This window comes from Poromitra crassiceps (assembly GCF_964638095.1).
Source record: "Poromitra crassiceps genome assembly, chromosome: 23".
NCBI lineage: Eukaryota > Metazoa > Chordata > Actinopteri > Beryciformes > Melamphaidae > Poromitra > Poromitra crassiceps.
Genome location: NC_139639.1, coordinates 19,899,557 through 19,914,734, shown reverse-complemented (window position 1 = coordinate 19,914,734; position 15,178 = coordinate 19,899,557). Strand labels below are relative to the sequence as shown.

General features: G+C 45.1%; 1 protein-coding gene across 2 annotated transcripts in view; it reads right to left on the bottom strand.

Moving 5' to 3' along the window:
• ctnnd2b (catenin (cadherin-associated protein), delta 2b) overlaps positions 1–14,020 on the bottom strand; it is a gene marked incomplete at both ends in the record, with an annotated part of 131,081 nt that extends 117,061 nt beyond the window's left edge. For both annotated transcript variants that reach the window (XM_083659244.1, XM_083659245.1), the window contains one exon: positions 13,889–14,020. In XM_083659244.1, the coding sequence (XP_083515370.1) occupies positions 13,889–14,020 (132 nt within the window). The remainder of the gene's footprint in view (positions 1–13,888) is intronic.
• Positions 14,021–15,178: the final 1,158 nt, after the last annotated feature.

Sequence of the window (15,178 nt, the reverse complement as noted above, 5' to 3'; positions counted from 1 at the left end):
TTTGTATTTTGAGGAAAATGTTGTGACTGGAGGGTGGAGTGTGTTGGTGTTGATTTGTGTACAGTAGGTTAACACGCTGTACAGTTAGTGCTGACACACACACACACACACACAGTGCTGTGAGGCTGCTAAAGTGTCTCCTGTTCACCCTGACAGTAACGTGCACACTCCTTCTGGTAGGCTACTGTATACACAACATGATGTAGGCTTACACACACATTTACATGTTGGCCTGTTGCATGACAACATCGACACCAGAATTATCCCTACTGTGTCCCTGGTAGGTCGCTCCACTGCATGCATGCTAACACTTTAGCATACATGTTGAATGATAGTGAAACGTAGGCAGTCAGTTTTGTGTAGGAGTTTGGTTTAATTTACACAAATATGATGTAAAAATAAAAAACAAGAACGCACTATTGTCAATGAGCAGAGACTACTCTTCCTGTTTCCATACAAAACAGAGGTGGTGGGTGGTACTGTAGGAGACTATGTAGAGCTGACAAATCACTACACAGCGGACAAATGCATGGCTACGCACCTGAAATAGCTCCCAAAATTAATCTTAAAATAAACATGAGCTATATTGAGTTAATGATATTACATTTTTGAAATTTTCTACACACCTAGAAACTGCTAACAACTTGCATTGGATAATGCTAGCCAGTAGCCATCACTCAACATGGCTAAAGTGTTGGCATGGAGCACCAGAGCTCCTGTAATGAGCTTACCATGGAACAAAGATACTAGAAATCAGTTGTAGTTTCTAACACCATTCCACCATGCAGAGTGGAGCAGCACCCTGTGTGTTTTTGACTCCACTCTCAGTAGGACAATACATTCCTCTCTGGATTTGTATTTTGCATCTGCTAAAAGCACCGCTGCAGGAAAGCACGCCGCTCTTTCATGTGCTCCGACTCCTCATCAAATCCATGCAAACGCACGAGGCATGCAGCGATATATCGCCTGTATGTCGGCCGTATATCGGTATCGGCCGATATTGGCCTTGTTGACTGCAATCAGCCTTCAGCAAAAAAAAAGGTGCTGTTCACCGATTGCAGTGGCCGATATCAGTTGGGTCACATAATTGGTTGATTGTTTGTTTCATAATTATATTACAGTATGATTAAAGTTGTGCTCATTCAAAGATAGTGTGATGAAGGTCTCAAACGACTTTAAAACAAGCCAGTTATTTGTTTATAATGAAGATTTCTTTGTTTCCCTGTCAAAAAAACAACAACATATCGGTATCGGCTGTTGGCCAAATTGTTATTTTAAACATCGGTATCGTATCGAAGAGAATTTCGCATCCCTAAAACGCTCTCATCCACTGACGTCACCAGACGATCAAGAACCGAGAAGAGGCCACGACGACTTTGAGAAACCAAGACATAACAAATCACAGCACAGGAAGGAAAAATATGAAACGCTTGTTTCGTTTGTGTGTTTGTCTTTGCTTATTGGCTTTGGTTGCTCTAACTGGAGACGGAGCCATGAGAGAATTCAGTGGCAAGGGCTTCTTGAAAAAAACAACAACAAAACAATTACCCCCCCCCCCCCACACACACACACACACACACACACACACACTCCCCCCTCCTCCTTTTCCCTTGCTTTCCTCTGTCTCTGTTCCCTCCAATTCAAGGCTGACAGGCAGACACCTGTTACTGCAACACAAGCAGATGGAGAGAGAGAGAGAGAGAGAGGTAGAATAAGAGTATTCGGTAAAGAAAGAAAGAAAGCTGGTGAAGAGTGAGAAAGAAAAAGATGGATGGACATATGGGTTGACAGAGAGAGAGAGAAGACAAAGGAGGAGAAGCACACATACCTTCACATGGACCATACTTCACAGAGAGACTAAACCACAGAGAATGATATGGTATCCCTGCTTTTTTTCTTTCCTGCCCTCTGGTCAAACACTGACAACGACACTCCCTCTCACTCTCCTCCAAACACTCTGTCCCGAGTCCAGACACAGCGTGCAGAGCGAGAAAGAGACATAGACAGAGAGAGAGCGAGAGAGAGCGAGAGAGACAGAGAAAGACTACAAGTGTCACTTGAGCTGACTGCCAGTCAGCCCCGTTCTCTCTCTCTCTCTTTCTCTCTCTCTCCCCGGGGGCCATGAGAGCACACACACACACACACACACACACACACACACACACACACACAGACACACACACACACACACACACACACACACACAGTGTTCAGCCAGGCACAAAGGTCCCCATGGCAACGGAGCATTTAGGAGCCCCGTGGCATTATGTATGCAACGTTGCATCACAATGGGCCCTCCCACCAGCCGACCCTGCCAAAACCCCACCGCTCGCCACTCTCCCTCTACCTCTCTCTACCTCTCTCTCTCTGTCTTTCTCTCTGACCGGACCATCTGCGCCCCCCCACTGAAAGGCAGGGGGAGTGTGTGTGTGTGTGTGTGGGGGGGGGGGGGGGTGCAAGGGAGATGGAGGGGAGGCAAGGCAGACAGAACAAGAGATGCACACACACACACACACACACACACACACACACACTCACTCAACAAAGTGGATGCCTACCTCATATTCACGAGCAGACGCCCACACACTTGTGTGCATGCATGCCATCACAGACACACTCGCATGCACACACACACACGCGCGCGCGCGCACACACACACAAACACAAACACACACACCTCAGTTAAATTCTATGGGCCTCAATGGGATGCAAGCACTTTTTGGAAAAAAGCCCATTAGTTGGAGGTTAAAGACAAGCACACATATACCACACCAACACCCACACACCACACACACATACATGCACATGCACATGCACACACACACACGCACACGGGCACACACATATACCAGGACCTTTTTTTTTTTTATTATTATGGCTGCCATTATGTGCGGGGACAAACTCCTTAATGATGTAAGGGACACAGCTTATTATAATTCCATGTCTGATTGTATTCTGCTGAGACAAACCCATTTGCTTAACCTTCTGCAGGTCAACTGATACTCTCAAAGGTACAATCTGGAACTTCTTGCAGGTTATATTCACATTCTGTGCTCTTGAAGAGTCCGACCTGTAGGAAGAGATTATTTACAAGCCAGGGGGAATATAGCAAACAGTAGGGGCAGCCGTGCATGATAAAGCACTGTTTGCAGTCTGCTTCTGTTTCACCATGATGAATTACACCTCGCGACGTGTGTGCGCGTGCCTGTGTGTGTGTGTGTGTGTGTGTGTGTGTGTGTGTGTGTGTTTGCGTGGGGGTCAAATGAGTCCAATCGAGCGTACAGAGGCCAGTGACACAGCAAAGAACATGAAACTCCACAACTAAGAAATCCATGCATGCAGAAGACGTTCTCTCTCTTACCCAGATGCAAGCTGACTGCAGAGTGGAACCCATCATGCATCCAAAGCAGCTCCCAGCTCCTTCCAAACACCAACTGCCTACAGTCTACAGTCTCATCTCTGTCTCTCCCTTTCAACTGCCTACAGTCTACAGCCTCATCTCTGTCTGTCCCTTTCAACTGCCTACAGTCTACAGCCTCATCTCTGTCTCTCCCTTTCAACTGCCTACAGTCTACAGTCTCATCTCTGTCTGTCCCTTTCAACTGCCTACAGTCTACAGCCTCATCTCTGTCTCTCCCTTTCAACTGCCTACAGTCTACAGTCTCATCTCTGTCTCTCCCTTTCAACTGCCTACAGTCTACAGTCTCATCTCTGTCTCTCCCTTTCAACTGCCTACAGTCTACAGTCTCATCTCTGTCTCTCCCTTTCAACTGCCCAGTCTACAGTCTCATCTCTGTCTCTCCCTTTCAACTGCCTACAGTCTACAGTCTCATCTCTGTCTCTCCCTTTCAACTGCCCAGTCTACAGTCTCATCTCTGTCTCTCCCTTTCAACTGCCTACAGTCTACAGTCTCATCTCTGTCTCTCCCTTTCAACTGCCTACAGTCTACAGTCTCATCTCTGTCTCTCCCTTTCAACTGCCTACAGTCTACAGCCTCATCTCTGTCTCTCCCTTTCAACTGCCTACAGTCTACAGTCTCATCTCTGTCTCTCCCTTTCAACTGCCCAGTCTACAGTCTCATCTCTGTCTCTCCCTTTCAACTGCCTACAGTCTACAGCCTCATCTCTGTCTCTCCCTTTCAACTGCCCAGTCTACAGCCTCATCTCTGTCTCTCCCTTTCAACTGCCTACAGTCTACAGCCTCATCTCTGTCTGTCCCTTTCAACTGCCTACAGTCTACAGTCTCATCTCTGTCTGTCCCTTTCAACTGCCTACAGTCTACAGTCTCATCTCTGTCTCTCCCTGTCTCTGGCCGACACAGACCAACCAAACCAGTCATGACGTCTGCCCCAATACATGCTGTACATGCAAAACCCCAGCCTGCAGTCATTTCTTTATTCAAATGGGGCTTGGCTGGGCTGACTGGGCTGTTTGCCCACAGGCTGACCGGCCACACGCTTTCATCACGGAGACAAGGCTCACCTTGATGGACTGGACGTTTTACTCACCAACAGAATCTGAAATACTTTAGTCATCCCCGAGGGGACATTTAGTCATGCTGCAGTTACTCACATTCAGGTCGAGAAAAATATAAACATAGAGACAATATAAGACTAGAAATATAAGAATAGAAATACATTTGAAATAAAGGTATATAAAATAAAGGGTCAAATATGGGCCTTATCTTACAATCTTCATCAAAAGTATATTCATAAGTGAGACATAAGATACATAATATTAGATTATATCCAGCAGTGTGAGTAATAATAATAATAACAATAGTAATGATAAAAGTAAGGTGCAATTAGTTGCAGTTAGTAAATTGCACATCAGTAACAGTGTGTATTATTTCACATTGGATTATTGCACAATTAAGTTTTATTGCACCTAGCACAGAGCTCGAATATATATACGTTAGGGTTCCACCCAATTTTGAAGGCCGATACTGAGATATTTTGGAATGAAGATGCAGCCATATTGGAGGTGGCTGGCACTGACTGGGTGATATCCAATTTTTACTTAAAGCCCAATATCGGCCTGATCGGTGTGTGTACGTGCGTGCGTGCGTGCGTGCGTGCGTGCGTGCGTGCGTGTGTGCGCGCGCGCGCGTGTGCATGACTGTCGCTTGATCTGCAATAAGTGAAAAGGACAACAATTAACTATTCCTTAACGAGCAGGTTCTCCAATCAAGTGCTTGTATGTGGACTGATTGCATTACCAAAGATTCACATCCAATCGGAGCCTATTGATGGAGACAGGAGACAGACGGAGACAGAGTTAGAGGGTCTATATCCAGTCCCTTACAGGAAGAGCCCGGCAACCCAAGACCCCATTAAAGCAATTAGTATAACCTAAAAATAAACGACTGTTGGACAGTGCTGGGTGGCTTGGTGTGTGTGTGTGTGTGTGTGTGTGTGTGTGTGTGTGTGTGTGCGTGTGCGCGTGCGTGTGTGTGTGTGTGTGTGTGTGTGTGTGTGCCCTAGCTGTAGTTATGTCCCTCTCTCTCTAATTGTGCCCTGTGGTGTCCGCCTGGCATTTAGCCATTTCAGAAAGGGGGATGTTCGATGGGAAAATGTCACAGCGGCGGTATCGCCGATATACCACGGTCTGTCTGGCGCTGTTGTTATAAAATGATGAGGGACACCCAGTCGGTAGCAAAACCAACCCGTAGTAGGTACAGTAAAGGAGAACCCAGCCGAAATCAGAAGATGGGGGTGATACAGGGAGGAGTGGACGAAGAGACAGAGGTGAATAGTGTGATAGTGCCTTTATAAAATTATTATACAATAGTGCCTTTGCCATAGTGCTAAAAAGCAATTTTAGACTCAGGGTTATGGACGTACTCATAAATTATATGGGGTTGTAAAATATTCAGAGTTCTGTGACTTTGTTGAGCAGAGGTAAAGTTGTTATTTTCAAAGTGCAGTGGAGAAATGTGAAAATCTTAACTCAATGCCCGCCAGCGTAATAAAAAAGAGAAAAGTTGCCAGCGTCTGCCAGCGTCTTTGATCATTTTCACTCATCTTTCAAGACCCACAGAATATTCTGTTCTATGAATATGTAAACACTGAACATTCCAAAAGAAGGAAGAGTGCCTCTACTTTCATAGAAAAAAAAACATTTTATTCTCCGTTCTTTACGTATCAACACTTGAATGTAGGTCGTTTTAATCGAAAACATCCAAAAAGAGATTTATTTTATTTTTCTATATTTTTTAAATAATTTTTGTAAATGATATGTTGACGGGTCCTGAAACCGAGGGCGGATAGTGATTATGCAGCCCATATGATTTGGTTTCTCTTTCCGGCCAAACCTGTCTCACTCTAGTCACAGCTTTCGTAACACCGCTGCGTGAGGCAGATTCACCCCACTGCAGGAGAGGGGAGGCGGGGGTCGTGCACTCGTCTTGCCAGGGGCAACTGGTTCTCCGTGTGGAGGTCTAGAGCTCATCTACTGGCTGAAATGTAAACGGTGTCAGAGCTCACAAACTGGATTACTAAACTACCAGAGAGGAGAAGTGACTTGGCTACATTTCACCAGCGCCTGGTGAAAAAAATCCTTCAGCTTTGACTGACAAGCTGCCCTGCTGTCATGGAGTCCGTGTTCTCAGCCCGTCGGCTGGGTTAAAGCTGTGGTAGCAACGCTTTGAGCAGCAAGCCTGGAGCCTTTTCTGATGGGAGACAGATTGTTGCTTCTCCTCTAGCTGCTTCCTGGTTTTGGCGGAGCATCACCGTTGCTTCTTTGTAACTGTGGAAGTGTCGTCTTATTTCAAGGGGTGAGGAAGACAGCCATCTATCATACAACTAGTCTCGTAGCCAGATACCATACATCTACGTCTGGAACACAACTCTGAAAAAGAGGCGTGACAGACATATGACTTGGCCAACCACGGACGGCATGCCGGACTTCCGTAACAGACCAGCCAATCAGATTTCTCGGAAATGACATTAGATAACATCAATACCAGGAAAAGAGTTAAAGGACCATGCCGGACCTTTTGGCTGTTTACCATACTTGTTTAGATGTTTGAATGCCTTTTTCCTTCCAGGCAGCCATTTGTTTCCATTCCTTTCAGTAGGAAAATCAATCTGCAGAGACTTGAAACTTGCTTGAGATGATATCATGATGATATTGTTGGTAATTTATTGTAATGGCGGCATTGATTTGGAAAGCCTTCTGACGCATTCAGGTGCTGCTGGGAGGCTCCGACATCTGGGATTTCAATGTCGTCAGTCAAACAGCTGTGCTGTTTTGTCAGAAAAAGAAATCCAGAAGACAAATGAAACCTGTCCAACGTGGACATTGTGAAAAGGATGATGTGGACTTGAGTTCTTCTTACTTTAAAATGTTATGATAGTCTGGCTAACTACCAAGTACTGTAGGAAATTTGTTGTTCCACCTCATAGCTTCCAATCAACATGTGAACCAACAAGGAAGACCTGCCGACTTTTCAAATCCACTAAATAACCACAGAACAATAAAGTTTGATGAAAATAAAGCCATGCAGGTGTTCACTGGGATGGATCTGAAACAAGTTTCACAAGGTCTTAGAACTTAGGCTTGGTCGGGCGTCCATACAGGCACGATTCGCTGGTGTCTGCGGATGGGAAGCCGGATTGGGGGTATGAGTCCTGGTCGCTGCACTAGCGCCTCCTCTGGTCGGTCGGTCGGGGGGCGCCTGGTCGGAGTGGAAGGGACCTGGTGGGAATAGCGTGATCCTTCCACGTGCTACGTCCTGCCGGTGAAGCTCCCCCTGTCAGGTGAAAAGAAGCGGCTGGAAACTGCGCATGTGTCGGAGGAAGCATGGTGCTATGTCTCGTCTCTCCCCAGATGGGCAGAGGGTGGAGCAGCGACCGGGGCAGCAGGGGGGGAAATTGGCCAAGTACAATTGTGGAGAAAATGGGGGGGAAATCTGGGGGAAAAGACTCCACATAATGTATATGGCATGCTTTGGGAAATGGTGGGTAGTACAGTAATGTAAATATGTGTGCAGTGTATTGCCAGTCTACATTCCTCCTAAAAGCCTTATCTGCAGGTGCTCTTTGGAAAAGTCAGGTAAGATCAAGCTCAAATGCAGGAAGCTGAGTGGCTTCAGCTCGTACAAGGCTATGGTCCTCTGTGAAATGGATTCACTCAGCCCAACACACTTCTTTTATACAAAATTTAACAGCCTTTTTCTGGATACTGCCAGACTAAAACCAAATGCTTTGTGACCACTGTGGTCTTCAATCATCAGGGACGACACTAGGGCTACGCAATTAATCAAATTTGAATCTCAATTACAATGTTGGCTTCTATTTATTTTAGTTAGCCTATTTATTTATCTTTTAAATTTTAAATTTTATTTCTTTGTTTTTCAGTTCAATCATATTTAAAGTGAGAAGAAAAATTATTTCAATGACGGAAAATATTCTGAGCGACCACTGCCGCTGCAGTCTTCTTACGCTCGTCAAATATAAAGTACAGTTTCTTTTCCCTCTCAATGTCAGCATCTGCTCAGCCCTCTGCATTAGAAAACTCACAGAGCCAAACCCTTTACGTTGAATCCTAAAGGAACTGAACGGAAGGGAAATCGACTACACACACACACACACACACACACACACACACACACACACACACACACACACACACACACACACACACACACACACACACACACACACACACACACACACACACACACACACACACACACACACACACACACACACACACACACACACACACACACACACACACACACACACACACACACACACACACACACACACAGGGGACTGCCAGTCAACACTTAACAAACACTCCAGTCCCAGAGGGGACATGCACACACAAGCAACGCACGCAGGCACGCGCCCACACACACACACACACACACACACACGCACGCACGCACGCACACACAAAACAAACACTAAACAAACACATTAAACACACACATTACCTCCCTTGCCTCTCAATCCCCAGACAGCCGGTGTTTTCAGTGGAAGGTAGCACAGAAAGTCGGCAGGCAAATTGAACTGCCAATTGCAGCCTGCTGGCCATTCCATTTTTTTTATTTTATTTTTTCTATACTAATTGATTGTACTTCCTGTCTGGCTGTATTTATACGCCCTTTTCCGCCTTACACAGCACAACGCTGACGAAGGCTTCTTGCTGAAACGCGTACGTTGTTGTTTGAAACAGGAATAAAACCCTCAAAAGGACATTTTCGAGTGCTGGCTCCTTCTCTCTAGTCTCTACTGCTCTATGGAAACTCCTGTGCCTTGCACCTAAAACTTTTTGATCCGGTGAGTGTGCGTGCTGATAGCTCCCCAGCTAGTCTGCTTTGAACATTCCAGCAACCCCTACCCACAATGCACTGCTCTACCCCTCTGACATGGCTGCCGGAGTCAGTCCGTAGGGACGAAATATATAGAAAAGTCACACTCTCACACACACACATACCATTTACGCAAACACACACATGCACTCACCAAGCACACACACACATACAAATAAACAGACACACGCCTACATTGCCAAGACATATTGTCCTATTTCTGCTGTGGTGCTTTGGCCTCGAGGCATCCCACGACTGGAAATAAGGAAATAAAGTGTCTCAAATGCCAACACAATAGCCCTTTTCAGGACATGCAGTGAACCAGTGGTGTAGTCTATGTGATACGCAGGTATATTACGCAGTATACCCTCTAGGAAAGCTCCAGGATTTGAGTATACCCGTAAAACAGTATAACAGTAAAGTGTTGTGACAGTTTTAGGCCTTTAGGCTACATGTATGTCATTATTTAGAGAGAAAGAGAGAGAACGACAGTGAGAGGGAGAGAGAGAGAGAGAACGACAGGGAGAGAGAGAGAGAGAGAGAGAGAGAACGACAAGGAGAGGGAGAGAGAGAGATCTAGGTCCCCTAGGGCGGTGATCCTCAACCTTTTTTTCATATCAAGGACCCCTATTTTAGTCCACATCAGGGCAGCGAACAGACCCCCATTTGATACGATTTTGCCAAATCTCACTACAACGAATAATGATTCTGTGAAGCGCTTTGAGCACTTGGAAAGGCGCTATATAAATCCAATCATTATTATTATTATTATTATTAACATAATATGTAACCCAAGCGGGTCAGATATGTTGTCGATGTGGCTGTGAAATTGCCTTTTCCAGCGTTTAACGTTACCACGACCACTATTTGTCAGGGCAACTTTTTGATACATCGCAAACACTCACTTTTTGGTACATCGCCCCTGTAGTTGTTTTCTTTCATGGAGTGGAGAATTGCTTTCAATATCTCTGATGTAGTCTACATTGAAAAACATCATTAAAAGTCTGTCTCACATCAACCTCGCAGCACACTATGTCATCCACCCCCCCCCCCCCCCCCCCACCACCACACACACACACACACACACACACACACACACACACACACACACACACACCCCAACCCCACTCTCTACTCTCACCAGAGGATTTCCTCACGTGTGAAAACAACAAGGACTCTTGTATGAAAGGGTAACTCTGGGGAAGGTCCAGACCTGATTCAACGGACATAGTCCAGAGTTCATGTCTGCAGTGGCGTATGCCAGACAGAGAGAGAGAGGGAGAGAGAGAGGGAGGGAGAGAGAGATGGAGAGAGAGAGGGAGGGAGAGAGAGAGAGGGAGAGAGAGAGAGAGAGAGAGAGAGAGAGGGAGGGAGAGAGAGATGGAGAGAGAGAGGGAGGGAGAGAGAGAGAGGGAGAGAGAGAGAGAGAGAGAGAGAGAGGGAGGGAGAGAGAGAGAGAGGAGAGAGAGAGAGAGATAGAGGGAGGGAGAGAGAGATGGAGAGAGGGAGGGAGAGAGAGAGAGGGAGAGAGAGAGAGAGAGAGAGAGAGAGGGAGGGAGAGAGAGAGAGGGAGAGAGAGAGAGAGAGAGAGAGAGAGGGAGGGAGAGAGAGATGGAGAGAGAGAGAGGGAGAGAGAGAGAGGGAGAGAGAGAGGCAGACAAAGGGGACAACGCAGCCTTTCCCAAAATCCTTTAAAAGCTTGGCTCTTCCATCTTTCTGCACGCCCCCTGATCACCTTTGAAATAACTACCGTAAATGGAAAAAAATAATAATAATAAAAAAAATAAAAAAATAAAAATAAATAAAAAAAAGTAAACAAACAACAAAGACAATTAAAAAAAATAAACAAAAATAAAATAAAAATAAATCATGTACAACTATTAAATATGCATTATAAAGTATGAGCAGGAAGCATGTTCTTCTTTGTTTTTCTCCTTTTTTGTTTTCTTTTCTTATATAAAGATTCACACTTGTTTTTCTTTCTTTGTCATGTGCTGTATGTGAATAGGGTGGGCAAAATAAGCTTTTAGCTTCAGCCCATACCTTTTTTTGGTCAAGATCTATGTAAAATGTGTTATGTCTATTGTTTTTGATTATATGAAATAGAGGGTATTGTATACATAGTGTTTGGATGACCAAAAATAAAAATCTGCAAAATCAAATCAAAATCAAACTTCTTATGAATATCTAATGGTGTCGTGAACTATGAAGAGAACTACTTTTGGGCAATATAACGAGTTGGCCTACGCTAAACTACTCTGAATTCATCCTTAATAAAGACGTTCAGTGGAGTAGGAGGAGAGGGAGGGAAAGCGGAGGACCTGATGTTATAACTGGATCACTTTCAGGAAAACGCCAAAAATAATATTAATAGTAATAACAATATACAATTTAATGAATGATCCAGTACAATTAAAAATCTGTTGTCAGCTTTTAAAAGCTATACAACTTTACATTTTACTAATACTGTAATCTAAAATGTAAACTCACAAGTCATATACCATCAATCAGAAATGGATATTTTTAAGTATTTGTGCTTTGAACTTGACTTGTGGTAAAGTGAAACATAACTTCCTGTGTTGTGAGCAAAGATCTTCGGATAGTTAATCAATGCTCCATGTCACTTTCAAGCCATCATTCAGTGAGGGAGCGTGTCAGACAGATCTTTGAAACAGGGGGATATCTCACTTCGGAGGGGAAACTCTCCCCCCCCAGTAGCAGATGTGTTGACAGCGAAGATGATGAACGACACGGGGACAAAAGCTGACAGATGTGATAAACACCACGTCGAATGGCTAATCAATCTCGCGGGACGGGAGGAGGAGAAACACAGGCGGGGGTCTCCCAGCGTGAGTCGGCAGAGGAGAGAGGAATCTGATTGGCAGACGCTGTGAAATCAGTGTGTTTGTGTGTGTGTGTGTGCTCACATGTGTGTGTGTGTGTGTGTGTGTGTGTGTGTGTGTGTGTGTGTGTGTGTGCGTGTGCGTGTGCGTGCTCACGTGCGTGTGTGTGTGCGTGTGTGTGTGTCTAGAGATCCGTATGCGTCTGTGTGCATGTGTCGTGCATCTTAGTGTGTGTGTGTGTGTGTGTGTGTGTGTGACGTGTACTGTGCATGTGTGTGATTAGCAAGGTTATTATAGTTTTGACGTTTTGTTTTCAATTTCAGTTTAGTTTGAATTGTTTTTGAAGCGGGTTTGCTAGTTTAGTTATTTTCTATGCTTATTTTAGTTGAGTTTTTATTAGTTTTAGTGCTAGTTTTAGTCTTGCTTTGTAATATGGGGTGTTGTTCAGGGGCGAGATTCACAAAGGTCTGAACAAGTATTGTGTCATAAAAACTCAACAGAACATCATAGCATTTTAAAGATGTTAACTTAGGACAGATACACCCATCACAAAGACAAGTATAAAAGATGTGTGTTTGTGTCCAGAATTAACCAGAATGCACCCAAAATATTAGGCTGTATGAAAGAAATTGACAAACAAGAAAATTAAATAAACTTTCTCTATACATTTAGTTTATTTTAGTTAGTTTTGTAACAAACACATAATACAGTTTTTATTTCAGTTAAAAATGTTGTTTTTCTTTAAACATAGTTTTCTTTATGTCATTAGTTTTCGTTAACGATAACCTTGGTGTGACGCCTTTTCTCGGTCCCTCATGCCTGGCTGACCTTGTCGCTATGCACCACAATAGACAGGAAGCAGACAGATCCCAGCTCTGTGTGTGTGTGTGTGTGTGTGTGTGTGTGTGTGTGTGTGTGTGTGTGTGTGTGTGTGTGTGTGTGTGTGTGTGTGTGTGTGTGTACGTACCAGGATCTGACCCCCTGACGGCCTGAAAAACACCCAAAAAATACAACCCCGCTCCCCTTTGTTACTTCATACACAGCCCGCTGACAAACACTGGCAGCAGCCCCCGAACATGGGAGAGAGGGGGAGGGAAGAAAGAAAAAAAAACACAGGCAGAGAAAAGAAGGAAGTGACAAACGACTGGTCAAAAGGAAATAATAAGAGAAATAATAACTTAGCCGTGGTGTTGGGGGACGGAATCAAAATGATGGAAGCTGGCACAGGAAGAGGAGGGAGGGAGATGGCGGAGAGAGTAGAACCCAGCCTGGGGCCTCTATCACGAAGCAAGATTAGCGGGTTAACGACGTAACTTCAGGTTTAACCCTGGGTTTGCCATCCCACGAATCTACCGCGTAGTTGAGTTCCTACTGAGGTAGATCACCATGGCAACTTACATTATACTGCATGGCTAACCTGCTCTGGGGCAGGTTAAGTTCAGAGGATCAGATCAAAATGCATGAAAGGACTGCCTTCTGACCAATCAGCTCTCTGTAAACAGGCAGTCACCACTCCCACAGGATCCCGATATGAAAAAATATATGATATACTGTATTCAAATGAAGATCACAATAAGAGGGATTGCATCACTCGTGGGGGAGACGACATGTTTACCGTTGCTTGCCGAAAAACAATCTCACACTTCCCACAATCTATCTCTCTGGCATGTCCTCCCCCCTTCCCCTCCCCCCAACACACACACACACAGACACACAGTTCTGACCTGTTCCTTGACGGAGGCGAGGATGGCGGAGGTGGTTTCGGACTCGGAGCCGTCTCCGTTGGAGGCGTTGAGGACGGGGCTCAACATGGCGGCAGCGCTGGCAGTGTCAGACGCCAACTCAGGCACGGGCATACCTCCTGGAAGAGGAAGAGAACACGCAACGCTTTGACTGTGAGTCAAGATACAGCACACACGCCAGCATCACATACTCCTACATACTGTATAATATAATATAGCCTAGTCAAGCACACACACAACATAGGTATCAAAATGAATTCTATGAATTGCATGATGTGGGCTTCATTTTGTTGTTGTTGTTGTTGGTGGTGTTGTTACAACTTACCCCAGCTAGTGTTACAACTCTCCCCGTTAATGGGGTAAGTTGTAACAATGGCACTCCTTGTATTTGAAGTCTGTGATATTATGATAGAGGTTAAAGTGATTGATATTTGTGTCCAAATTTGAGAGATCTAACACCAAAACTCTCGGCATTCACCTCATTTGCGCCGCCTGGCCTGAGTGAAATGGCGTTGGGTGTGAACAGGCCGTTTTTGAGGACTGTCTTTTTTACAATGGCTGTTTACGAGAAAAACGCTTTTTGGGCCACAGGTGAGGCTGCAGGCTACCATGGCAAATTGGCAGCAAGATGGAGACCTTTGTAGCATGAAAATAATCAGATTTGATAGATATTACATATCTGTACAAAATGTCTGCCAAAGCTTCAATCCTAAAAATATTGGTATTGAACTTCAAAAAACCCATATTAGTCAAAAGCTAGTACTGTATCTGATACCACCTCAGGGACTGGCATACAAAAGCAACACACACACACACACACACACACACACACACACACACACACACACACACACACACACACACACACACACACACACACACACACACACACACACACACACACACACGCATGCTTGATGCTAGCGTGCATCACATCCTGTATGTGAGTAGGCGTATAGGAGAGAAGCTTCCCATGTGCCATTTGATCCTGACGCAGCACAGAGCCAGCCCGCTCCACACACCCATCAAAGGCTCGTCGTAAGGAATCGTATGCACACACACACACACACCCACACACACACACACACACACACACACACACACACGTGCGCACATGCACACACACACATGCGCACACACACACACACACGTGCGCACATGCACAATGCACACACACACTTCTGCGGCTGGCTGCCGGCATGAAGCAGCATTGTGCCCAGCCAGCGCCAAGGTACGAATGAAAGTCAAGTGGAGCCCGAGAGCAGAGTGATG